The sequence below is a fragment of the Vidua chalybeata genome, chromosome 5 (assembly GCF_026979565.1).
Source record: "Vidua chalybeata isolate OUT-0048 chromosome 5, bVidCha1 merged haplotype, whole genome shotgun sequence".
In the NCBI taxonomy this organism is placed as follows: Eukaryota; Metazoa; Chordata; class Aves; order Passeriformes; family Viduidae; genus Vidua; species Vidua chalybeata.
This window is the reverse complement of record NC_071534.1, coordinates 4,927,215-4,954,270: the sequence shown is the minus strand read 5'-3', so window position 1 is coordinate 4,954,270 and position 27,056 is coordinate 4,927,215. Positions and strand designations below refer to the sequence as shown.

The following is a 27,056-nucleotide window of genomic DNA, read 5'->3' as shown; positions in this document are numbered from 1 at the left end:
CACACAGGGACTGACTGCATATAAGGCAAAAGTGGCCCCAAATGGAATTGGCAGGTAGTAAAATCAGAACAAGGAAAAGAGACTGACTCCTCACACAACACCTGAGAAAGCCATGGAACTCCTTGCTGAGTATTTTGTGGATGACAAATGGTTAGCCAAGTCAACTGGAAAAAAATAACAGCAGAGAAATAAATAGATTTCACTTCTGGCACTGGAAATTCCTGGGCAACAAGGTGAGTATTGCATCTGGCTCTAGGAACCCCAGAAGAAGAAAGACATGTAGCTGTGGGTCCAGAGAAGGACCATAAAAACTAAGAGAGGACTGAAGCACCTGTCCCATGAAGACAGACTGAGAGAGTTTGGGCTGTCCAGCCAGGAAAAAAGGAAGCTTCAAGAAGACCTTGTTGCAGCCTTTCAATATATAAAGGGGGCTTGTAGTGACCTGACAAGGACTAGCAGTTGTAAATTGAAAGAGGGGTTTAGACTGGATACAAGGCAGAAATTTTTGACTTTGAAGTTCCTGAGACAGTGGAACCGGTTGCCCAGACAGGCTGTGAATACACTACCATTGCAAATGTTCAAGGCCAGTTTGGACAGGGCTTTGAGCAACCTTGTCAAGTGGAAAGTGGCCAAGAGGGTGGACTAGATGACCTTTAAAGGTTTCTTCCAAACCAATCCATTCTATGGTTCTATTATAAGTTGTGAAAACCTGGAAGAACATTCACAGAAAGTACCACTCCTAATTTTTCTTCTATTGTATTCCTTCATGAGCATCCACTCCTGACCATTGAGACCCAACATGATGCTATGTTTGCAATCTTTCTCTGAGGCTATGATGGCAATGCTGCTTGAAGTAGTTGGGACCAGCAGATATGTGAGTGTGGGATGTTGAAGTCTGGTCTAAGCTGTCATCTACTACAGCTGTGCACAATCCTTACAGGTATGAGGCTCACGTAGTTCCATGAAGCAAAGAGAGGGAACAGCTGCTCTGCATCACACACAAGACACTTTGCCCAAAAACCATCAGCCTTGACACAAGCTTTGGGGAGAAGAACCAAAGCCTTTGTGGTCAGGAAGAGATCTCCCATAGGATATCAGAGGAGACTTTTCTTACTGCACAGACTAACACGCAGTTGGTTTCCTCCTGATACTTCATGAAATTCAGTTTTATCCTGCTCCTGAGTAGTTTAGTTACAGACTTCACTGAGAGCCAAAGCAGTTCCTCCTATTTATTTTCTGAGTGCCATCACAGCCTGGGTAAATCAGAAGCAGGAATCACCACAGAAGTAACACATAGCAAGTTTGCATCCCAGAATTTTGTGTTAAATTAACTGGCAGGACTAAACTTAATGCACAGTGTAAGCAGACAGGGACAGACACGAAAGAACAACAGTCACTCCTCAATAGCTGATTTTCTAATTCAAAGGGCAGATGGGAAAAACAGCAAGGTAGTTCAATATGAGGCACCTACAGAGAAGGAACAAACATTCCTAGACTAAATGTGGAGCAATTAAGAAATGTTGCAAGGAAACACAGTGAAAACTAGACAAGAAAGAACATAATTACAGCACTTCTTTGCCTCCTGAGGATCTTTTCTATCGACTCTCACTTCTCAACCCCCCATTCTTGCCTTGATAAAGAACAAGACAGGATTTTGTCCTCCACTTACCATACACCCATCCTATGCAGATGACTTCAAAAATAGCCAGGAAGAGCAGGCATGTGCCACTGGCAGCATAGTAGTCAAAGAGCTGGAAGATGTACATGCCACCCTGTTGAAGAGGTAGAGAAAACAGAGCCGTTGCAAGACTGTTCCATGCCAGGGAAAAATGAGTGGGGCAAGCAAAAGAATAGCAGCAGAAATACTGAACCTAGAGCAGGTGGGAGAAGAGCCTTCTCTTGGGGCTGCCCCCACTCTGTTCCAAAAACACAGTCAAGCCTGGTGGCAGGAGAGTTTTTCATGGCCATTTTATGACACTGCTGGGCTAGGCTGGCTTCTATGTGCATATGAGCAGAAGCTGGTTTGTTTGGTTGTTTTAAAACAGTTAGGGAGTTCCCAGAATAATTTTTGAAATACCATGTAGCAGTGCAGAACTTTGCACCCAAAAAATTGTGATCTTGAGCAAGGACATTGAAGATACCTTGTTTTATCCTCATCCAGCCTTACATACTGCACAAGTTCCAAGCTCTGCAATGGCAGAGGCATGTGGCTTTCCTGCTGCTTCTGACTTTGAGCTGAGCCCTGCAGAGTTGCCACAGGCCTGTGGATGATTTTCATGTGATTTCTCCACGACAAAGCCTCTCCACGTCAAGCAGATCCTTTCAAATAATGCTCTAGACACTCAAATTGACAGGTAGGTGTTGCCTTCAGCAGGTCCTTAGCCAGGATCCTGCTGGAGGATCATTCATCTGTGCCTCAGGGGTTTAACAGGAATTAGCTGTCACTTCAGAGCTCATGGAGGCAGCACAGGAGTGCTAAGACCCCCCACCCAAGCTTGTGGTACACACAGAGCACAGCACAGCACTGCACCATGCAGGAAGAGGTGCAGCTGTTAGCTGCAGAGCAGTGCAAACACCGTGCGCATGGATCACACCAGCACAGTTCTGCTCCAGCTGGTCCCGGGATCACAGGCTTCCCACGGGCTCCAGCAGGGTTATGGCACAGCCATTACTCCAGACTCCTCTCCTGCTGCTCTGCTTTGTGTGGAAAGCAGCCAGCAAATGAGCATTGCCCTCAGAAGAGCTTGTTTTCAAACAGCTCAGCTTGTTTTAGTTCCCAGGTCTGGTATTTGGACAAAGCCGTGTGTCAGGCAACCTCTCTGGGCTGTGGGACCAGCATCTCTGGAAGGCCCAGTGACACAGTGAGAGCACCAGTGTCACACAGGGTCAAAGCAGCACTGGCTGTGAGAGACACCAGCTAATGGATTAGAAATGAGAGACAATTAACAGCATTGAAGACAAACTTGCTGTCTCTGCCCAGGCCTCCAGAACTGTGTAGCAGGGGGTTTGGTGCTCAGCTGTACAACCCTTGCTCCTTGCTCCTGTACTCCTTGCTCACCTCAGTGACTAGCAATAAGCCCAGCAAGTAGCTTATGACTGCAATGACGAGAATCAGCAGCTCCCGACGCCCCTTCTTCCGAAACACTCCTGGGAACATGTCAATAATAGCTGTCACCATGCTTTCCACACAGACAAACTGCAGAAGAAAACAGGTCAGAGAAATCAGCATCTCTCCTTCCCCAAGCACGCACTTCCCCTTACTGTTCTTTTTGTCCTCCCACCACCCAAATCCTTATTTTTTCATTTTTTTTTCTTTTAATCTGTCTTGCTTCCACCAAAGGCCAGCAGAAACAGAGGAAAAAGGCCTGATTATCCAGGCACAAAGGCTGGGGTATAACAGAGCAGAGCCTGAGCAAAACACCCGCCTGGTAGCCACGCAGGGCACCCTCTGCTCCCCTCGTGCCAGCAGCACAGTTTCACACTGCACTCTGCAGGGTTTGCTCCTGGTATAACAGGGATATAGGATGTAAGACACGGGTTCATCAGTGAGAAGAGGACACAGGGAGTGCTCTGGTGGGATGCAGCTGGGATAAAACAGCCCAATTCCCCATCCCAGATTGTCCTGCTCTGTGCTCTGCCTCACTCTGCAGGGTGCACAGTTTTGAAGGGATGTAGCTGGGGCATCCTCACATACACACAGGGAGAAGATGCCAGCAGAGATGCCAGCCCACATTTTCCATGGGAAAAAGAAGCTGCCTGCCATTGGCCCTGGTTCTGAGTTCCCACAATGTGAAAGTGCTGCATACAATGTAGAGAACTTCTTTAAGGTACCAGCAAAGCACAGACCCACCTTATCCTTTCCAATGACCGTGGGGAATGCTCAGGGTGGGGACAGGCATGTTAGATGAGGAGGGGGGTTTGTTGTACCTGGCTGTCCAGTCCCAAGAAGATCAGCATGAGGAAGAAGAGGCAGGACCAGAGCTGAGACACAGGCATCATTGTTACTGCTGTTGGATATGCTATGAAAGCCAGGCCAGGACCTGCCAACAGACCACAGGATGACCATGTGTGCTCCTATTGCCACAGCTCCTTGACCACCCACGGCTGAAAGCTGTGTTGAGAAGTACTGTCCTGCAGACTTCTCTGCAGACACTCATAATAATAGAGGATGTAGAGAACATCCTGGGTTTCACCTTGGAACCTCCCCTTCAGGCTGTTTGTTCTCCCTTGGCTCTGAAGTCTCCCAGAAAAACTTACCTGATTCGGCCACTTCTGAAATAGGTACGCCCTGCTCTCGAGCCATGAAGCCCAGCACAGAGAAAATGGCAAAGCCAGCAACAAAGCTGGTGGCACTGTTCAGGGAGCAGAGCATGATGCAGTCCCTGCAGGAAGGAGACCAGAGAGAAATGGGGGTTTCCTGCTGCAGAATGGATCCACTTAGGATCATGTCTGTGCTCAGCTTCCCTAGCTGGACAGCACTACCAAGAAACAGTAAGGTTGTTCTTGAACCCTTCAGAACTAAGATGCTCAGAGCAGAGCCAAGAGTTCAAGAGTTACAGGACTACACATGGCACAGTGGGGGAACGGGGCACAGCCACACAGCACATAACAATAAAAAAAATGACAAAGGGTCCAGACAATAGGAAAAACAACAGAGAAAATGAGGAAAAGAGAAAATTAGAAGAGGAAAGAGGTTGCAAAAGGAAACATAGTCAAGAAAGAAGAGTATCTGAAAGCATGAAGACATACAGGTTCAGCAGGTCTAGTAAAACAAGGTTAATAGGACAATAAAAATCTTCAATGACAAGGGCAGTGTCTACACTGTCTTTATTAGCTATGCTCAGATGGAAGCTGGGATGTGCTATGCTACTTGTCCTGAAACTTCTGTGCTCTTGGTCCTTGTGAAAATTGGGCACCACTCAGAGCTGGCTTGGCTGGAAGCTCCACACCCCTGGATCCTGCCTAGGCAGCTGCCAGAGCTGACCCATAGCATCAGCTGCTATGGGGCAGGCACTGTGGGACACATTTGGGACACCCAGAGGTAAGCTGCCAGCACAAGGCATCTTAGAAATTAGAGGAAGGTGTCAGCACACCACTTCATTGGTGACTGAAATATTTTGGGAGAGACAGGAGAAAGTATTAACTGCCCAACCAACAGCCGTGGCAGCACCTATCAGAGAATAAAAAAGGTGATTGTTGTCTCCCAAGCACAATTCCAGTTTACAGTCTGTGCTGGAGCAATATGTGAAAGCATAGCAAAGTCCCCACTTCTCAGGGCTCTGCAGAGGGTGTCAAAAATGGTCCTGTGATGGCTCTGCTGAGCTCCATGTCAGGCCATGGATAAAACCTTGCCCTGTAAACCAAGGGCAAGGAGGAGGCCAGACTGATTTGATTAATCTCCTTGACAGCTCTTGCTGTCAAGTGGCAAAAGGCCACTGGCAGTACATTACTCTGATGATAATAAAGCACTGGAGACAGGAGGCCCCCATCATCTTTTGTACCACCTCCTCTGCCTAGCAAATGGTGGCAGAGCTGGCCATGTCACCCCTGCCCACACACTCTGCCAAAATAGAGTATGCTGTCTACACAGTGGCTGGAGACACTCTCCATTTTCATTCCTCCCCCTCCTCCAGTCTCTCATTTGCACACTGACTCGTGCAGGAGAGCACTATTAAAGCCATTTTCTGGACTCCTCTCTTCCCTCAGCCATTCTCAATCCCTGTGCTGAGTCCTCTGCAGCTTCAGCACTCTGAACAGCTTGTTAGTCACAGCAGCACGACCCAAGGTCTCCCCCAGGGACAGAGCCTGTCTCTGATGCAGCTTATGCTATTTGAGAAAATTTCCAGAAGGAAATGAGTTCAGGCTCTTCCTACCTGTAACAGTTATTGTTGTATTTGTTGTAGCTGCCCAGAGCTGTCAGGCACCCCTCGCAGATGGCATAAGAGAAGAGGATTTGAGTGCCCGCATCCATCCAGACCTGGAACAGAGAAGGTCAGTGGTCTTCAGATGTGGCAACAAAATAAACAAATGGCTGTGCCCTGTCAACAATAACTCCTCCAGTCATGGAGAACAAACCCTGTGAGACAGAAAGGGGATCTACATTGAATGGAGAATCTGGGATACCTATCTGGAAAAACTGAGCTATAGAACTGGAAACCCTTTAGGAAAAAAGCTCTAGAGGAGACCATATTCTCACACCCCATTTAAGGTGACACCATTTCTCCACCCCACACCTTTGCATTCAGAGTAGAGATGGCATCCCTGATAGCATGGCTCCTTCTGAAGCTCTCACTACAGATGTCTGTGGTCCCTACATGGCCCAGATGATTAATCTCCTTGCAGAGCCACTGGTGAGTCACCCCAAATAACAGTGTGATCAACAATCTGTGTACTCCTATCCCTGATCCCAGATCTAGTTTTCCACCTCTCTGAGGCCACAGTACACAGTGAAGGGCAGAAAATTGCTGAGATGAGAGATTGCAGGCCAGTGGGGTGTCACACACCCAGGTTCCCCTTTGCTCTGGCATTCCATGGGAAAAGCTGAGTGGGGTTTCTCACCACTGCTCCAGCCCTCTCCTCCATGGAGAGCTGAACTGTGGGCTGAGCTGCAACTCTACACTCACACAGTCCCAGGGAAAGCCCTGAGCTGGGAGTTTTAGGCAGGCAGGGAAACAGCCCACTTTTCTGATGGTCTCCAGGTTCCCCAGTCATTCTCTTTTTCCTCTGAGCAGCCCCTAGCTGCAAACATCCAGGCAGCTGGAATTTGGTAGCCTTCAAAGAATCCCATCCCAGGCACTGCTGCCTAAGTTCACACTGATTTCTCACAGATAGGCATGTACACAGGAGCCCTTCAGGCACAGACACACATCCCACGTGAACTAAAGCTCCACCTTCTGCCTCAGCTCAGCAGCAGGATCTCACTGAGGGTTTCCATGAGCCCCAGTGACTGGTGGCAGCCATTGACCCTTTGGCCAGCCCCTGCCCAGGGACCAGCTCCCAGGACAAGTGAAGGGAACCCAGCTGGTCACAGCCCATGTTACATGCTTGCCTTTGGTCTCTTCTGCAAGCTCAGGGACCCCTCAAGTCCTGGGAGGGTCCTGATGGAGTCAAAGTGCTAACCAGGCCAGAAAAAAATTAAAAGTGATGGATGATATAACCTCTCCCTTAATTATCTGCATTTAACAGCCAGAAAAAAACTGTTACATGCTAAATATTTCATACACTCTTCTGGTTTTGCTGAGCCCATGAGTGGAAATGACCTAATATGCCCACATGCTGCAGACCACAAGCAAAAAGGATGTGCTGTGTAGGGGGACTAGACCCCTCTCAGAAGTTTTAAGGATCCTGGTTGCCTGACCTCCTTTCATAGATAACAGCTAGATGCTTACTCCAAAGGCCAGGGCACTGAGAATATTCTTGTGGCCAGCATTTGCCTGACACCACCCCTCACCTGTGGGTCTGCCAGCCTGGACATGTCTGGCTTCAGGTAGAAAATGATCCCCTCAGCAGCCCCCGGCAGCATCACCCCTCGAACCAGCAGGATGAAGAGCATCACATATGGGAAGGTGGCAGTGAAATAAACGACCTGCAGGGGCAGGGAAACAAGAGGAGAGAGGGTCAGCAGGGAGGGGGGCAGGCATCACTTCACCTCATCTCATCTGCAGGCCCCCACCCCAGCAAACCTCCTTGACTCTGCTGTTGGCTGTAGCTGCTGCTGTTAACATGGAAGAGGGGTGAGAAAGAAAGTAATCAAGGTTACATCTCACTGGTGATTTAGTTAATCTGCATTTTGTTCTTCATCCAAAATTCTGCCACTGGTTGCTCTGCTTTGTTTTCTCTTTCCAGTCAGTGTAATTTCCCTGCTGTGCAGCCATTCCCTTCATCTTTCAAGAGCTGCAGAAGAAATCCAGATCTCTTCCCATCACTGAGTTTTAATGAGTTATTAAAATGGTCATATGCACAGCAAGAGCTTTCTAAATTAAATACCAACTTTTGCTGTCCAATTTGAGACACCTATGAGGCATCTCATTTCCAGAAGTGCTCATGTGTCACTCTCATCCCTTCAATGCCTCTGAGCTCACAGGTAAAAAATGAGGGTGACTCAAAGCCTTTAAAGAAAATGTAGACCATTATTTTCGTAATACCTATTTTTACTTCTTTTTTGTGTGTGATATAAATAAATATTACAGTAGAATTAATAATCTCTAAATCAGTTCTCTAATATAACATATTCTTTTCTTCTAGTTGCAAAATATTTGTGAGCAAGTTGCAACTTCCTAACATTTATTCATTACTAAAATTCATCCAAGTAATGTGGAGGCTTGTTTACTCCATGGATTCATAGTGATGGGCCTGAAATGACTTTTTTTTGTGCTTAGTGATAATTGGTCAAATAAGTCACAGTACATGGTACTTTTGCTGTTCCCTGGTTGAATGAGAATGACACTCCTTTGGGCACAAGTATTAAAATCTACCTTCAGAAATAAATTTTAAGAAACATTTATGCATAAGGAAGAGAAACATAGGGCAAAAAAAAAAAGGCATTTAAAAGAAAATGAGTCTTTATGGAGTTATTTGAAATTATTGTCCCGAGGTCACTATGGTTTCTTTAAATTTGGATTCCTTAAATCACAGAAGCAGAAACCTAAGGATCCAACAGGGTTATGTGATTAGAGCAGCCTTTTAGGCAAACACAACCTCCTGTTTAATCTGGAGTTGTTGTACAAAGTTATGCACCTACTCAGAATTCTTTGGGTCTTTCCTAATGTTTGTCTTAGTATATTGTCAGCAAAGAAAAAGAGGGAAGCAGTTGAATTTTTTTACAGTGCCCCTGTAAAACTCAAAATTACAGCCTGCAGAGAAGACAACTGGCCTGTTTGACCTGTAGTATATTTGAGAACAGAAAACTCCTCTCTTATTGTTGCACCATGTCCATAACACCTGTCTGGTAAATATCCAATAGTCCTGTTCTCTAAAAAATGTGATGGAAAAATCTTCTGTAATCTCATGAAGACCATTCCATTTACTATATGTAGTCACTGTTTTCTCTCACTTTCTGGTCTGGTTTTGCCAAACCAGGTCAGCTAAACCAGCCTGACTGAAATACTTTAGCTTTGTCCTTGTGCAGGTAAGTTATGCACACTGGGGAAGCAGCGTGCATAAGGAGAACCATGCAAAGGAGAAACTCAGTGGAGAAGGCTGAGAGCTAAAAAGAACCTTGGGTGACTTAATTATTCTTCCATGCAGATCACACAGCCTTTCAGACCAAATTTCTTGTGAAGATGGCACAGTGGTATTCAAATTAGGGGGCATCAGAAATTCAAGATTTAAAATGCCATCATTTATCATCCATCTCCTCTTTCCCATAAAGGTGGAGTCTGGATCTCCTTCCTTCAGAAATGGTGGACAACAAGTCTGCACCAGCAAGAACCAGTCATCAGCAAAACCTGGGAAAAATCTAGTCAGGGGAGCAAGCTGTTATCTCATTCTGTTGCAATGGGTGTCTAGTGAAGTTTTAAGTTAGGAGATAGGATTTAACACTGAAACACGGGTGTCAAGTATGAAAGGGAACACTCGTGAAGAGTAGACAGTGATTTGAAGGAAGAAATCTCTTGCAGAAATTGGTTCCCTCCCTTTGCTATTGGGACATTCCCTGGACACCCACAAGACTAATCATTAATCATCAATCATTGTTAATGATCCACCCATCTCATGGCAGCTCCAGGAAAGAATGAGGTCCTGAGCAGATCAAGGCCATGGCAGTGTCCCTAATACCCAGTCCAAGGCATCAAACACTCATTCACTCCAAAAGGAAAACCAGTCTATCTGCTCTATGGGATAAACATCAGGAGGAAGCATTGGTTCCAGCCTCATTAGCAAAATGCAGAAAGTGAAGAACTAACCCAAAACCTGCAGATTTAGAAAGAGCACCAAAGAGAGAACAAGGACACTTCTCCTACCCCAAGTGTTTTGCAGGATAAAGAAGCAGGAGAGATTCATTATCTATTCTCCGAGCTGGTTACAGGCAGTAGCTTGTCTGTTTTGCTCAAGTGTTTAATAATTGCCAGGGATGGGAAGTCTGCCACTGCAGAGGATCTTGTTGAAAACACCCTCAAGCCACAGCAGGACAACACATTGGTGAGTGGATGATTCCCAAGGGCACCTGGGGAGAATCCATCAGCCACTGTGGGTATTTGCAAGTGAAAATGTGCCTCAAAACTCCCCTCAGTTCCCAATTCTTTCCCCGTTTTCCCCTCCCTGATGGACCTACTAATTTATTTTTCCTCTTAGGTTTCAAATACAACTGGTGTACATCAGTATGGCCTCAACAGGTTTTAAGTTTCACTTTGGTGCTGTGTCTTCTGCCTTTACTTCATGAAGAAGGAAAAGAGATTGAGGAAGAAATATAAGATGGATACAAGGAGGCTTATGGACTGGGAGGATAATCTCCATTCCTACTTTGCCTGTGGACTTGACCCCTTTCCAGATGCAGAAGTAGCAGACGATCCATGCCAGCAGGAGACACAGAGCCAGCTCCCAGCGCACAGTGCCCAGTTTGTGAATACCATCCGTGAGCCCCAGGACTCGCTTCCTGCCAGTGTCCAGGGACAGGGAGAGAAGCATTAACACTCCAGACCCCACTCACCCATACAGACCTTTCCCATATTACTCCATCCAAAGACTTAACAGCCTATCTACAACACATCTGCCCAGGGCTCCCAGCCGTGCAAATCGTCCCAGCTCTGCTTAAGGCTCCCCTCCCTACTCATCTCTGCTCCACCATGTCCTGTGGCTGACCCAAACCCTCCCACTCTCCAAACTCACGGTGCCATGCCTGTCAGACCCACACTACACAAAATCAATACCTGCTCCCCATTGCTCCCTGAGCCTGGCAGCTCCACAGCAGAGACAAACTCAATCCAAAGCAGGCCACCAAAGCCACCATCAGCCCATGGCCACCATTCTTCCTCCCAATATGCTACAGGCACCCTATATGCAAGCATAAATTATCTTTAAGATTCCCATGCCCTTCCCTCAGCCTCCTTCCTTGGAAATTCACCATCAAGAAGGTAGGCCACACAAGAGCTCAGCACTGCAACTCCTGCAATTCCCAGAAGCCTAAGCCCAAACTTACAACTCCTCTGCACATTCTGCTCAAAATCACTTCCCTCAGTGTCCCCTTGCCCTCTCTACAGAAAACCCAAACAACTGTTTCAGAGGAGCCTCAGCTCTCACTAAACAGTATGTGCAAGGAGCAGGGCAGGAGAAGGGGGCCACCACTGTGCAGACTCTTTTTGCAGCCATGGGCACATATCATCTTCTATGTGCCCCGTGGTGGCTGCAACAGACAAAGGACAGTCAACCCTTTCAAATGTACCTTAAGAGACAGAAACAGGGAAAAAAACCAAACCCAACTGCTGAAGGTGAGTCCTTGACACCCCTCTTCTTTTTTAAGACTTTCCTCTATAGCATGTAGAGTGGTAGGGTGGCACCAGCAGTCATTTCAACCTCTCCAGGCTGCACTAATGACCCTATCTGGGACATTGTCTGGCCTGCTGTAAGACCCCTCACTCAGACTGTATTTTAGTGCCTCCAGCCCCAAATTCCTCAAAATTCTCCAGCTTCCTCAAATTATTCTCTGGCATCTCATGCATGCATCTTGGATCCCTGCTCTCCAGGGATGAACCTGAGCAGCCTGATGGATCACTTCCCTTAGACAGCAAGCAGGACTGGGTCAAAAGAAGGTAAAAGGCAGTTTTTCCCCTTTGTGTTTCACTGTGGAGGACTCTTCCATCTGCCATGGCCTCTCATGCTTGCCTGCCAACCTGCAACACCCAGCACATTTACTCCTGCTTGCAGCAAGCCCTCACCTGCTTTTGGTGTCTTTCTCGGTGGCCACACTCACGCAGGTACCCCAGTGCCAGAAAGGGAAACACACCCTCAAGGTGCACATGAGCGCCCCTGGGCAGGCACACCGTGAGCTGCCTTTGGGGTGTGCCCAGTCCTCACACCCTGGGCTCTGTGTCCATCTCCTTGGCAGCTCATTGTGCTCCCCGTGTTGGATCTGACATGTGGCACCTCACTTGCTCCTACAGACATGCAGCCCCCCACCCAGGGACTCCTGCAGCTGCAACCTTTGGATGAGAGGGAGCCTGAACAGAGGGAAAGCAATCACATACTCCCAAAACTCAATCATTGAGGACGTGGCGTTCGCAGGCAAGGTCCTGTTGTCCAGGCTGGATCTATTCAGAATGTCCACACAGAGATCTACCAAAAGAAAAGGAAGCTGATGAGGTGAGAAATTATTTAGGGCTCCTCTAAGAGGGATGTTCCTTCCCCTCTGGACCCTAACCCTCACTCTGGCAGCACACAGGTCCTTTATCTTGTGCTATAGAGCATCTCATTAAACATCTCATTAAACTCTGGCTCTCTCCAGGTATGAATCCCAATCCAGCAGTCGCCAGAGGGGCTTCAGGAAGGGAAGAGGGGAAGGAGAAAACAATTCTCTGCCAAATTGAAAACAAATGACTGCAAAATATAGATTCTCAAGGGATAGCGACTATGAGTAGTCAGGATACAAAATCTTATTCTCTTTCCACATCATGCACCATTCCCTATCCACATATGCACACACCACAGAAGCCTTTGTGTTCTCCTTTGCCATTCCCAACCCTGTTACAATGCACGAAATAACTAAAACCAGAGGAGTTTCCACACATCCAATGCACCTCATCTTGCATTTTGCCAGCAAAAGACAATCCACTGGAAAATCAAGGAAACCCAGCTGTTGCTGGGAAGCTTCTCTCTGTTAAGAGAACATATGTGGCTTTCCTTGCAAACAAATCCATTCCGGGGCAGCTGAAGGAATTGGATCAGCTCTTTAAAAGGCTGGTTACTTCTGCTGGGATGAAAGGGCAGAGGGAGCTGTGAGTAAAAGGCCCACAAGGTAGAGAAATTTAACTAATTGCAGAAATTAATCATCTGACACAAGAGAAAGAGGGAGGGAACCAAGCTGCTGCCAAGCAAAACCTGTTCAACATGTTAAAATAGTCCTGACAAGGACATTCACGAGGATTACCTCACATCTACCCCATCTTCCCAAGCTCAGTACAAGTGCCTTGCATAAAGTCAAAGCCAGGTCTTCTCTGCAGGGCAGAGTTAATTGAACTATGAGCACAAAGCAGTGAGAACCCTGGTGAATGTCATGCTATGGAGGCTGTATGGATGTGATTAACCAGGAAAACAGTGTCCTTAGAGTTTTGTGTTACTGGTTCCTTCACTGGGAGACCTGAACTGCCAAAATCCTACAATGCAGGCTTGGCCTGATTTACCCAAAAGCTGAGTGCACAGAGGAAACTGTTCAGGCACCGGCAGTGGCAGCAACTGCCCCCCTAACTCTGCTGGAATGGGGTAGAGTAAGGGAACTCTAAGATACACTGTTGCACCACAGCTAATAAAAAGGTCTTGCCACATGAGGAGGGCTCTAGATTGGCTTGCAAACTCTATCATCCACCTCGCCTGCTTGCCAGAAAATGCTTATTTTTTTGTGACATCACATGCCAGCTCATGAGAGCTTCTTATCCAAACAAAACCAAATATTTTCAACAAAACTCAACTTCTGGGAATTGGAAAGAAGCTAGAAGCTGACCAAGGGAAGGTGTACCTGAGTTCCAGGGGTTATTGCAGCTGGCCCATGGTAGCACTGAAGTGAAGGAGCTGAACAGGTAGAAGAGGGCCCAGGACAAGATGATGATGTAGTAGATATTCAGATATCCCACAATGACTTGGGAAGCATATCCAATTCCTGTGAAGAAAAGCAAAGGAGGTGAGGATGGCACTGGCAACCAACTCCCAACACACGAGGCTTAACCCCAAACAAAGATACCGGTCATGCTGTGGTAAGAAGGATGCAACACCAACAACATGGCTCTCCAGAGAATAGTGCAAGATCTGCCTAAGAGAAAGAGGAAGGATTTTGTTACTGTGCACGCAGACAGGAAACATTTTTGGTAACTCTAGACAGGTCTGTGGTGAAACAGCTAGAAAACCTTATGATGGTTTGAAAAAAACATTTCTGACAGCTACCATGCCACAACATCATAGTGCCTCCTCTTCAGAAAAATACAGCTCTAGCCTTTGAAGAAAAGAAATGCAGCTGAGTCTCTTACTTCTGGAAAGAGTCAGGCAAAAAACATTTTTACAGCTGATATACACCATGCTCAGCTTTGGTCTTGGGTCTTGCTTACGCCCATTGCTCACTGAGACCTCAGAACACCAATCAGACCAGAAAGCCCAATTCATTTATTTAAAACTGGTTGTCAGTGTCCCTTGAGATGCCCCTGCTGTCCAGCTTCAGGTCTGTGCCAGAGCACAGGGGTCTCCAGCACAGGAGGTCCCAGGCTCCCCAAGGAATTTCAAATAGCACTGCATACCCATGCTCCAGCAAACTAACCAGGCTCCACTCTGCCTGAGCACAGGTTTCTCCATCTGTAAAGCATGGTTAATAAGTTCTCTGGACAGAAGCACTGAGGAAATTATATTCACGAATATATTAATCCCATTAAACAACATTTCCCAGGGCCCCAAAAGTCCTGGTTCTTATCCCTGTGGCTTAACCTCATCCCCATCCCATCTCTGGACTGTCAGACCCAGTGCACACAGTCTGATTCCCCCAGTTTGAAGGATGCCAGCCTGCAAATGCTGCCACAGCAGCCCTGGGCACGGGAGTGGGCAGGGAAAGCACGATAAACCAGTTTTCCTCAATCTTTTCTCCTCTCACTCTTTGTCCTGCACTACACACAGGTGTTTGTACATTGATAATTCTATCCTCCTCCTTCAAGCTGGCCATCCTGCTTCTCCTCTCTCCCAGGTTCTGAGCTCCTCAAAGCAGAGACCGTGGTTCAGGTGGACCAGCACAGCCCCCAGCCAGCACCACACACCCTCACTCACATCGAGAGGGGTCAGGGAACTGCCCCTGCACACACAGCAGGCAGCAGAATGAATAGCAAGGCTGGGAGAGAGAAGAAAGGAGGGAGAATAAAGGAGAAAGAAAAAAAAAAAGAATAATAATATGTCAAAAAGAGGATCTGAGTCACTGATTGTCAGTAAATACTGTAATTTGACTCACCTTCAAAGATGGGGCAGATCTTCCTCCAGGCAGTCACCCCTCCCTGGCTTGTGAACTGCCCCAGCGCCGTCTCTAGGAAGAACAGGGGGATCCCACAGGTGAAGAGGAAGATGAGGTAAGGGATGAGGAAGGCTCCTGCAGAGAGGGGTAAAATGCTGCCTCAGAAAACTCTTCAAAAACCTTATCCATAAAACCTCTTGTGAGGTACCTGGGACCACAGCTGGAATCGGCTACATAAACATAAATATTTCACTGAACTAAATGTGCAATCTCTGCTAAAGAAACAAGGTCTCCACCACCATAATTTCTCAGAGAAAAATACAAGGGTGGTCTGTCTTGTGCTAATGCAGCACTTCTGCATTTGGTGTAGGCCAAAACCTAGAGGTAAAGAGTAGCCAGGCAAGGAGCTAAAAAAAGATAGTGCTGAAGAAATTCTCCCTGCTTCATGCTCCTGACCTCATTCCAGTTTTCAGCAGGAATGGGATGAACAAAATAAGTCCTTGTTTCACATAACCACATTTGTTCTGCCTTTCATGAGAGTCACAGCAAAACTCCCACTTGCCCAGAGGATACAAACCTGGTGGCATTTCTTGGTAAGTAAAAAGTTTGCCAGAATATAAATTTACTGGAGGCATATTTCATGTCAAATTTGGAAAGCAGATTGCACCAGAAAAATGGAAATAGGGGAAGAATATCTTTCCAGCATTTTCAAAATGAAGAAGTTTAACTTCTACCTTCAAAATCCTTTTTTTTTTGTTAATATATAGAGAAATGAGCCTGAAATGGCCCTCAGATTAACCCTTGTCAAAATGGAAGAGGAAGGAAAAAAGAGCAAGGCTTTTTCACAGAAACAATGACCAGCATAAACTAAGCATAAGAAAAGACAAGCAAAAATAACAAAAAAGTTTAATGCCCTGAAAAAATTGCTTAGTACTCTGTTCAGCTGTCTGAAACTTTTTTGTACCTTTTCAGTTATGCTGTCAAACCAAAACACCAAATACATTCACTGCTCTGCTCAAAACTGCTCCTGAGACCTCATTTTCACAGCTGACCTTCCTTCTGTCACCTCACTCTCTCCACATCCTTAGTGTAGATTTTCACACTTCTGCTCCCCTCCAAACAAGATAAGGTGACTGCCTTCCTCGCTGAAACAACAACTGTGGCTGTCTTGCCACTCCATACAATAAAATTTGGTCATGAACACCTCTCTTGCAAGGGCTTGAAGAGAATCTCAGTTGTTTGTAACCAAGACTAGGGTGCCTTTCTCAGCCGCTGTTCCCCCCTGGCCCTCTCTTCCCCTGCCAGCACAGACATTCACACTGACATTCCTTCCAGTGACAATGAGCAACTAGGAACACTTGCCCTTGTTTTTAAGCCAACAATGTTACAATAACAAAGAACATCCAAATTTCCCCTAAACACAGCTGTGTGTAGCTGCAGGAGACCTGGGGCCAGAGGGAAGGAGGCTGGTTCTCAGGGTCAGTCCATGTTTGCAGGGTAGGAAGTGAGAACTGCAGACCCCGAACTAGAGGCAGCTGCTGCTTTTGGGGTTGCAAGACATCTATGCCAAATCTGCAAGACAGCTTTATTATGCTGCACACAGATGGGCTTTTCAGCAGATTCCAGACCCTCTCTTCTGATACAATTTGTCCTGGAAGTTGGCCCATTTTGGTCTCTGAGCAGCAATGGTTTTCTTGCACCTCTATTGTCTTGTCTCTCTTAACTGTCCCATTGCAGTTACCAGCTGAAACTCCAGCTGTGATCCCCTCCTCAATTTGCTGCTCTACTGAAGGAGCCTCAGCCTTGAGTGGGGCCCCCAGAAACAGATCCTCTTTCCTTATGAGTCAATAATAAGTTCAGGTTGCTGAGCAATTAGATCAAATTTGACAGTGCAGCAATAGATAAGGTTGCTGTTGGTTGCTTTACAGAAAACTAACACTATTGTTTCTATGGCATCTGTCTTCATAGCCGTATAACCATTTCAGTACATCCAAAGGTGGAGAAAGGTGACAGGATAGCAGTCTCAAATCTGGGGGGTAAGGGTGGGATAGGGATGCAGTATTTATAGGTGAAAAATGCCTTTTTTTCAATTTCAAGAACTTTTCCAATGATAAGAATGTCTTTGAGTGTCATGGGAAATACATTCCTTGTCCTATATCAGTCTTCTGGTTCCCTAGAGCCCTGGAGAGAGAAAAGTACCTTCTACAACAAGGGCAAGTGTGGGGAGCTGTGAGAGAAGGACTCTCCCATCCTAACCTTTCCCAAGCCTAGCCTCGTTGCCCTCTGAATCACAGCCTTAGCTATTCCAGAGCAGTTTAATTAAAAAGAAAAATGTTATTCAATAGATATTTAAAGTGAACAAAAGTAGCCTTTTCACTTATGCTAATTAGCATACAAATTACAAGGACTGCTGAACCGGGTACCAGAGGCACAAACTATGCAAAGATATCATCTGAGCTCAGGGAGAAATTTTCCATGCAAAACCCATGACTCCTCTCTCAAAGCATCACTGCAGAGCTGTTCAATCAGATGCACCTCCAGTATTTCCTAACCTGTGCCCCATTTAACTTGCTCTTGGTGCCTCCCATCAAAATACTGGAGAAGGAAACTGGAGGATCTGCTAAAAATCATCCCAGGTTCAAGAAAAACTTCATTCCATCTTCTTCAACCATTTCTTACCCTGCCCCTCACTAGTTTTGAGGATGCATTTTATTGTCTCTTGTTTAATTTGGATAAACTCCAGCAACAGCAGTGAGGACAGGAATTTGGAAGCCCTGGGAAAAATTACAGTGGAACCACTCAGCTATTGGTGAAAGCTCATGGCACCTTGGAAAAGAAAGGCCTCTAGGCATGGTCTGCAGAGAAAGGAAGCTCAAAGTAGTGGGGGGTGGAGTGCGAAGCAAGTCCCAGACCATTATTTCAAGGTGTTTTTAGAGAACAAGAACAAAAGAGAAGTTATTGCTGGATTTGACATGTAATTTGTTATTCCTCCTTTTCTTTTATAAAGTTAGATTTTTATTCACTGAGAAAAGTTAGTGACAGTCAATTATTCCCTTACGTTTCATTTTATTGTTATGAGAAATTTTAACTTTTAACCATGTAATGATCTTATTGCAGTGTTACTATAAGAGAAAAGGAGAGCCATGGAAAGAAACAAAAGGGAAGGTGAATGAATCTTTTTTGGGGATGAATTTTCCTAATAGTGGTTTGATCACTGTGAGAATTGCTCCAGGGGAAGAGGAAGAAATCTCCTTCTAGGGTGTATCAGGCCTTGGCTAGGATACCAGCACTATCTAAGCCTTGCCTCCTCTGTAACAAGGGCCTGAAAAAGATGGATTTGACACCAGGAGTAGGAAAAGGGAATATGTAGGAGGAGGTTGATGTTGGCTTTCTGACCACTCACAGCATCTGATATTTTCTAAAGACCAATAATTGAGATTCCCAACAGCCTTAAGTTGTTACTGGGGTTCAATTTTTTAGGAGTCCAGATTTGAGAATGCTGCTTTAAGGAAGAGTACCCATTGGGGAGCTGAATTCATCCCTGAGTTTTTATTCCTCCTGGTTTTGACAGGAACCAACTTGTTGAAGGAATGAATAAGGGAGTACCTTAGGGAGTACATAGGAGAAATGGGTGCAGGCATGTACATGTCTCTCATCATACCTACAGATCTAGAACAACTCATGTGTGCTGTGAACTCACCACCACCGTTCTTGTAGCAGAGGTATGGGAACCTCCACACGTTACCCAGGCCAATGATCTCCCCAGCCACAGACAGCACAAACTCCATTTTGTTCCGCCACTGGCCTCTCTCTTCTATTTCCTCCATATTTATCTCTTCAGGAGATGTGGTGGCCCCATTGGGTTCTCCTTCCTTAGATATGGCTCTTGTCATGGCTCTGTAGGACAGAAGAGAAGGAGAGCATGGGATGTAGGGAGCTGCTGCAGGACCTGCTTTCGGGAAGAGGAATGAGGGGACCAGACACCACAATGAGATGTGGTTCCAGTATCAGTATGTAAATTTAGGTACATCTAACTGGTGGCATTACTGAGCAGAAGTTGGCCTTTCTAGAAGTGATTTGCTTTAGCAAGGGATACACATTCCCTTGCTGAGATTAGGAAAATACACTGGAAACAAATCTCTCCAAAGCAGCAGCATCTCTGCTTCCATTCCCACCAGCTGGGACTGCAAAGAAATAAGGGTTTTGTTCCCTTGTAGCAACTTGCAAATTCATTTTGCTAATGGTTCAATAAGTTTTTTAATAGCACATTTTTCATTCCTTCTATACCACCTAAAGGAACATCCCCATCTTCAGGGAGAAACAGAGACAGCAATCTGCATCACGCACAACACTCAACATTTCCACTGCCCCTGGATCTGCTCTGGACTATTTAAACTTGCTCTCTCCCTTGGCTCTGGAGAGAGCTCAGGCCAAGGACCTCCCCCAGTGCTCAGTGGTGAGCAGGACTTATCACCTTTGATGTCATTTACCTAATAAGACCACCAAATCTTCTATTGAGTCTGCACCAGGATCATGATGCCAAACTATTGCCTCCCTCCTTGTGCCTGGTGTCTCTCCAGTCATGTCCTTCTGGACAAACACCAGGTATGAGCCATCTCATGGTGAGTAGGGACTACCAGGAACCTGACTTAACTGGAAAAAAGAGCAAATGTAAACATCTAACTGACACCTAACTGTCCCAGCAGCCAAGGAACACTATGGCACTTGTTTTGGTGTAGTTTTCAATGAGGGAAAGAGGAAGCAGGAGCAGAATCTGGTGGGCCACGCTCGTACTTATCCACACAAGACAGCATCATTATCAGTGTCTCATTTACTTCTGTAAAGGAAATAATTTCCTAAATGCTAACCCTCTGGATATATCAGGCCCTGGGGCGAAGGAAGATGCTTGTGTATGAAAAGACAACTTCTAATGAATGTTCACAGCAGAACAAGTAGTTCTTTGACACAGGCATGTTTCCTGCCTGTTATTCAAGTAACGAAAGGAAATCAGATCTCACAGTGTAATACACCATTGCTCTCTAAATGCCCTAGGCAACAACAGGCTTTGTTCCCCCATCTGCTTTCCTGAAGGGCTCATCCTATTTGCTTTGCTATCAGCAGCAGATTTCCATGGATGCCGAATGGAGGGCTGAGTCTTATGCGAGATATCAACCAGTGTAAGAGGGGCTGCAACAAGATCAGGGGAACATAAACCATAGAGTTTTATGTTTTATAAATAGAGGAGAGCAGACAAGGGCTGGTGAAGATCATCCTCCAGGCTAATATTGCTTCCTTTTCAAAAACAAGGCAGAAAGATCCTGGTCCCTGTTAAATTTGAGAGGTTTTTAGAACCATTGCCAATAAGAGCCTATATATGGGTAGTACTGCAGTGGGCACAACCAGTTTTGGTGTCAAATGCAGATGCATGAGGGCACTGAGGAAGCAACCTCTGTTTTATCTCCAGCCCTAGCCCTTTATGGTCCATATGCTGGAAAGCAACTATTTACTGGTATGGCTTGCACTGATCCAAACCACCAAGGGCTACGACACCTGTGGATCTACATGAGTGGGAAGGTGAATCATCCCTCTAACCCCACATCTAAAGAAGGTGGTGGAACCCAGGAATCAAGGCACACACCCTAAATGCTGGCTTGCAGCTGCAGCTCTGCAGCTCCCCAGCAGCTCAGCAGTCCCAGATTTACCCCCTTCACTTAGCCCTTCTGCTGGGTTGGACTGGGAGATGGAATCATCAGGTCCTCCTGCCAGCCATTTCTCAGCTTCTGAAACCCAGGCAGGGCCCTTCTCCCCACTGCCTGCCTGCAGCAAGGCCTGCTAGCTGGCTAATCAGTTTATTCCAAAGCTGCAGCACAGCCTCCTCATCTCAGAGGAGCAGAGCTCTCCGCACTGCCAAATGTGAGAGAAAAAGTAACACGTACTTAATGAAACATGTTTGATCTGTCACAGTCCTTGGCACATTCCAATTTGCTGCAGTCCAGGGCACGTTATCAAGTACAGCAGTGTTTAAGTCTGAGTTTGTTGAGGATGTCCCAGGAAGCTGGCAGGACAAGACTAGATAATTCTTTGTTTTTATTCTTTTAATTTAAGGTGGATCCAAGAGCCAGCCTATTTCTATGAATATTTGTGGTTTTATTTCATTTTTGCTAGACCTCTTTCGCACATGGGTGCAGAGGAAGGTCACAATCACCTCCTCTCACCTAGCCCTGGGAAGGGACTGTATGAGTGCCAGCCCACAGCCCCATCCCTGTCATCAGCCTCCAGCTCAGGGATACCTGGACCAGGACTTTTTATCTGTTCTCTGACTCCTGAATAGGTCAACATGAAGGATAGAATTTGGAATGCTGCAATAAGGAATATGGCTGGAAGAAACACAGAGCAGCAGGGGAGACACAGCACTTCTGCCTTCATTTTCCTATTTTAAGAAGGGGGAAAGCACCCCAGCCATGAAATCAAACCTTTTCAAGTGGGAACAGATGGTGGATTAAACTAGTGCCCAAAGTTCTGGCCCTTCATGGCATGAAATACAACTTCTCCTTTCCCAGACAAAGCCATGCACATTACACATCCCCACTACTTCCCTCTCTGCTTTGCCTACTGTTTCTATGAGAAAGCCTATTCATACACCTCCTGGCTCTTTTCCTAAGCATTTAATCCTACTGTGCCCCTGCTCTATATGTTCTTAGGCCAGATGGAGATTCAAATAACTTCTTGTTTCCAGCTAGGAACAATGTGGTTCTCCCACAACAGTCACAGCCACCTACTGGGTTACATCCTCCCCAACAGGCAAACATTTTCCTCCTCCTTTGGTTGCCCCCTCCTTAATACATGAGTTTGGAGTAAAGACTGTGCCCCTCACTGCTTGCCTGCACTTTTTCTGCTGTTCCTTCACCAAAGTTTGGAGAAAAATCCTATGACTACTTCATTCCCAGACTATTTTTTCCTCTGCCACAAAGTTTTCCCAACTGCTAAAATGCCATCTTGATGCAATCCACAGTGTACCCTGTCCCTGGACCCTCTCCCCACCACCACCTTCCCTCCTCAGCTCCCTCTGACACCCCCCCAGTCACTTCTAGAAGGCCTCTGCTGTATTTTCAGCCCTCAGCACTTGGAGGAGATGGGTTTTTTGCCCTTCACAGAAATGTCCTGTAGTCTGTCATCTTCCCACAGAGAGTAGTGAGCTTCCTCTATGCAGCTCCATAGGAAAGGGTAGAGTATTTGATACTGGGCTTGGTGCATGGAGATAGCCACAATTTTTTCCCCAAAGGACTTACTTCTGGGAAAACAAGAATACACCTAGATTCCTGCAGGACCTGGAAAGAGAGAAGGCATCATGCAGGCAGCCATAGACCCAGAGCAACAAGTTCCATTCTTGAACATTTCAATGAGGCAACACAGTCTCCCCTTCGTCACAAATTTTGGACTGTGTTTGTCCCACACCTACCACCATGGGATCCTCCAAGTATGGTCACAAAAGGCAAGGAAAACCAAGGACATCTCTGAAGCATTGTGGTCACTCAGCAGTTGCCTGTGATGTGCTGAACACACAATGCAGATATTCAGGAGAACGGCATTTTTTGGCTTTGTTTGGAAACAAGATGCCAATGAAGGGGAGAGGCAGTAATAAGAAAAAGAGGAGAAAGAAAGCATCATTTGAAGCAAAATACGGTGCTATCCTCAGCCTCTCTCAGGGTAAAAAAGGGCTTTTTCAAAGTTCCTCAGGTGAGACAAGGAACAAGAGTGAGACAAGATGAGAGAGAAGCCACCTGGAGTTTTGGCATCAGAGGAAGAAGGCAATAGCAATTCTCCTAAAGCTTTTCTTTCTGCAAACTTACTGCCTGTTCCCGACTGCTGTCAGACAGGAGTTCCTACTGCTGGGAAGTTAACATCCTCCATTTGACCTATTTTGCTGCTTTATCATAAGGCAACTGAGATGAGGACAATCTCCAGAGGGAATCATGAAACAGAGGGAACAGCAGACAGAAATGTCTCTAAAAAGCTGCTGATAACATTTATGAGAGGAAGCAAAGTGTTAAAGCTCCCTTGGACACTCGAAGGTACTGCCTGAACTGCAGAATCACAGGTGACAATGCAGACAGCTGCAGTGCATTTATATTTCTTGGTTTCATTTTGAAACAAGCAGCAACCAAGCACATAAACTGCAATTTAAGATGGGGAGGGAGGAATCAGGAAGCAAGAAGACTGGGCTGTGTTACAAAAGGAGGAGCAGGAGGACACATAAAATTCTCCAGTTGCGCAACCAGAGCCAGCAGTTAGTCAGCAGCTGAAATCCTGCGCTGCATTTTGATGGCAGGAGGCGGGGGCGGCTGGAGGAGCAGAGACAGAAAATCAGGGCTCAGCAAGGAACAGCAGTGCCAAGGTACAGCTTAAGGAACCAACCCAGTTAAATTAGTGCACAGGGGCTGCTACTGGAATCGGTCATCTCTACAAGATGGACAAGAAAATATTAGCAGTGGAAGCAAGTGCTTTCCAGCCAATCTAAGAGCAGCTACATGAGCAGAGACAGCTGCTTCCAAACAGGAATGCTGCTGGAGAATGGCTCACTCCAGCTGCCTAACAGAAAAAGGCAAGGAAAGATGTAGAAAAACTGATCAACTCCAGGACAGCAGTTGAAATTAAAATGCCTTTCATTTCAAGCAATTGAAAGTTAGTTGGCTTCTTTACACTTTCTAATTAGCTTCCAGGTTCTGTGGGTTGCCAGGTATTCTCAAAGCATCTGTTCAGCAACGTTCATGAGGCACAGGAGACTGTTATAAGAATCAGATCCTACCTATGTTTTCTCCAGTGTGAAATAAGAGCAATGGTTGTGCAGTCAGTGAGTTTGCTACTTACTGACACTAGAAAGAGTGAGATAAGGAACTCAGTGACTCCTTATGAGTGAGTTCACTGATGGCATGGACACCTGCAATACAAGATGCAAGGATTATAGAGCATCACCCTTCAGAGCACACACCCCCAGTGCAGGAGGGTGCCAAATGGGTCCTGCTCTGTCTTCTGCTGCTGGACGGGAGACCCTCCGAAGCCTCTAACAGTGGCTGGACTTTTCTGAGGATCAGTGGCAATCTCTTGCTAAAAGCAATGTAGGCTGTTGTTCCCAGGGCCAGATAAGTCTCTGTTGGTGTCCATGGATCACCACCCCTGCTCTGAGTTACAGAGACACAGAGGTTTCTTTCTCTAGCCTAGAAAAAAAAAAAAAAAAACAAGACTAACTGATGAAATCCATAAATGGAATTCATCTGTTAGACACTTAGACACTCTGCAGGTGTCTAGTAGGACTAGAAACCAGCCTTTCCACCAAACCAGATAATCTCAAGACCTCCACTCAGTCCATAATCTGGCTATATCCAGTGCAACACAGCAGGAGGGCCAGCCACAGCAGGATCCATTCTTCTTACAGAGCACCAGCAATAGGTGTGATACAGGCACAGATCCAGCCAGGCCCCAGTGGAGCCCCTAGAGCCACCTACCCGATGGCTGGAGCTGTCTGACCGAAGTCCTGGGGCTGCATCTGGCAGGCTCAGAGGTCCTTGTGTGCCGCCAAAGTGCGTGGCCATCACAGCTCCTGCCACTGGCTGGAGAGCAGAGCAGGTGAATGGCACAGAGGGTGAAAGCCACACTGCTCCAGCACCCACTCTGCAAACAGGTCCCTGCACAACAGGGCAGCGACCTGTGGTGCAGCCCAGAGGTGCTCCACAGGGACAAGATAGAGTCTGCAGGATGACTGCAGGGCTGCCACCTCTCTGGGGCAGCAACTTCATGGAGCAAAATGCCAGCCAGCAGCCCTGGGCAGGTCAGATGAAGAGATGGAGGCTGCCAGCCCCCAGCCCTGCTTGGCCAGCTGCTGCCATCCCTGCAGCTGGGGGCGAGGGCTGAGGGAAGAGTGGGAAGCAAAGTTGCTAGAGCAGGAGAGCAGAGGAGCCAGCACTGCAGTCAGTGGTTCAGAGGTGGGAGAGCAGCACAGGGAATTTGGCATCACACTGCTCTAGGCACTTGTTTCTAAACTCCTCCAGGTAGGCACACCCTGCCTGACCTCCCAAAAGCACAGCCTGGGGACACTTGCTGTCAGTGATGAGAAACAGGAAGCACAGGGGAAGAATACTCAAGCAAGACTCTTCCAAAAGCCAGGCAAGGTTAAGGCATAACACATTGCCTTATGCTTCCCAGCAGGGAGGATGAGGGGAGCCAACAGCGTGTGTGGCAGAGCCTGGTCCCTCAGCAGACGTGTGTGGCCAGCGCAGAGCAGCAGAGCAGGGCCACAGGACTCCCTGCCATGATTGCCCCCACACTGTGCTCCCTGTTCAGCCCTGCATAAGTCCAGCACCCCATGTCAGACCCTGGGCAGGCTCAGCCAGGACAAGTCACATCAGGTGAAATCAGCACAGGCAGAGGCGCATGGAGACCATGACTTTAGCAGCACCTAAAGTGTTTTCCAGCAGTTCCTGCCATAATGCCACATTGTAATGTGGTGGAACTGCATCCCACCTGCACCCTCCAAGGGGCCAGGTACCTGCTCTCTATCAAGTCTGGGGCACCCAATTTTTCCTCTAGCTCTGCCCAGGACCACAGTCAGGTAGAGATACGGCACAGGCTCTTTAGCCTCTCTAAGGACCACATCTGCAACCATGAATCCAGAAAAGTTGGGCTGCTGCAGAGCTGCAAAGGTCAGGTCCAAGGTTCAGCCTCTCATATCACCAGCTGTCAAAGAGGAAAAACTAGGGCAATGGTATTTCCACTGGCATGAGATGAAAGCCCTGACTAGTAGTGATTACTTTAAAAGCACTGTTGATTTAAGAAGACACAGATCAGGTGTTATGAAACCCTCATGTGTTCTGCCTGCACTTGTTCACAAATATGCCCACAGATCCTGAGAGTTTAGCACATGCAGAAACTGTGCTGTCTCCCTGCCTCACCCCTACAGGAACAAATTTGATGAAAACTCCGGGGCAAGAAGAACAAGAAGTGCACTCCCAGGTTCATCTTTTAAAACTGCAGCTCCCAAGTCAGTGCACTGGGGTCAGCACCTCTGCAGGGCAGCATAGGAGGAGAGGACTCATGCTGGCAGTAGCTGAAATGGCTACAGCCTACTCCACTCCTAGTGCCTTGGCTCCTGTACCTATTATCAACCAGTCAGCTCTACCCTTCATCCCTGTCCCTGTCTTGCTCAGTGTTGTCTCTCTTCTCAATATTTCTGCCGAGTACTTACCTGTCACTCTCTCCCTTTTTCTCTGCTGTCACAGCCTTCAGTATCAATTACCCATCCTTCAGGCATCTCTTTGCTCTCAGCTTCCTGGTACCCCCTGTGCAGCATCTCAGCCTGTCCTTTCTTTTTCCAAAGGAACCATTGAAAGAAAAACCTCTTCCCTGGGTTGATCCAAATTGATTATTTGCTCCTTATTGTCCATCTCACTCTTGCTTTACTTAACCTTGGGAAGATTTTGCCCATGCAGATTTGCTGGCCCGCTCTCCAGAGCACAGCAAGCAGCTGGCATGCAGCAGCTGGCTGCGGGAGGACCGGAGTCACCGGCACTCTCAGGGTGACACAAACTTCCAGCCAGATCTGCTCAACAAGCAAACGCCCAACTCACCTGAACCCAGCGCAGGTCTCCCCCAGGCCAGCCCCTCCCGTCCTATCCTTTTCTGTCCCACTGGAGTCCAGGCAGGGAATCCACTGACTGCCAAACAGATACAGCAAGAGTTAAGGCAGAGACTACCCTCTCTCCTCCTCCTGTCCCACCCCTTCCACCAGCTCCCCCCACCAAATTATCACCCAGCTCATGCGTGGGTGGTGGGACGTAGGGAAGGGAGGTGCATCAGGGCAGAAGAACTTTCTCCCCTATTCCCTTACAACATGCACCTCTCCAAACCTTGAACTGTGGCCCTAACAAGAAAGCAA

The 27,056-nt window shown here is 46.9% G+C and overlaps 1 protein-coding gene across 3 annotated transcripts in view; it reads right to left on the bottom strand.

Moving 5' to 3' along the window:
- SLC6A12 (solute carrier family 6 member 12) overlaps positions 1 to 26,824 on the bottom strand; it is a 38,707-nt gene extending 11,883 nt beyond the window's left edge. The window contains exons 1-12 of one of the 3 annotated variants that reach the window (XM_053942203.1): positions 26,749 to 26,824; positions 18,828 to 19,024; positions 15,128 to 15,262; positions 13,664 to 13,804; positions 12,180 to 12,267; positions 10,459 to 10,591; positions 7,451 to 7,585; positions 5,874 to 5,977; positions 4,258 to 4,382; positions 3,928 to 4,040; positions 3,059 to 3,196; positions 1,670 to 1,772 (exon numbers count right to left, since the gene is read on the bottom strand). In XM_053942203.1, the coding sequence (XP_053798178.1) occupies positions 1,670 to 1,772; positions 3,059 to 3,196; positions 3,928 to 4,040; positions 4,258 to 4,382; positions 5,874 to 5,977; positions 7,451 to 7,585; positions 10,459 to 10,591; positions 12,180 to 12,267; positions 13,664 to 13,804; positions 15,128 to 15,262; positions 18,828 to 19,020 (1,408 nt within the window). In that variant the 5' untranslated portion in view covers positions 19,021 to 19,024; positions 26,749 to 26,824. Of the gene's footprint in view, positions 1 to 1,669; positions 1,773 to 3,058; positions 3,197 to 3,927; positions 4,041 to 4,257; positions 4,383 to 5,873; positions 5,978 to 7,450; positions 7,586 to 10,458; positions 10,592 to 12,179; positions 12,268 to 13,663; positions 13,805 to 15,127; positions 15,263 to 18,827; positions 19,025 to 22,416; positions 22,426 to 26,366; positions 26,427 to 26,748 lie in introns of those variants that run through there. The other 2 variants (XM_053942202.1, XM_053942204.1) reach the window with 2 other exon arrangements.
- Between the last annotated feature and the right edge of the window lie 232 nt (positions 26,825 to 27,056).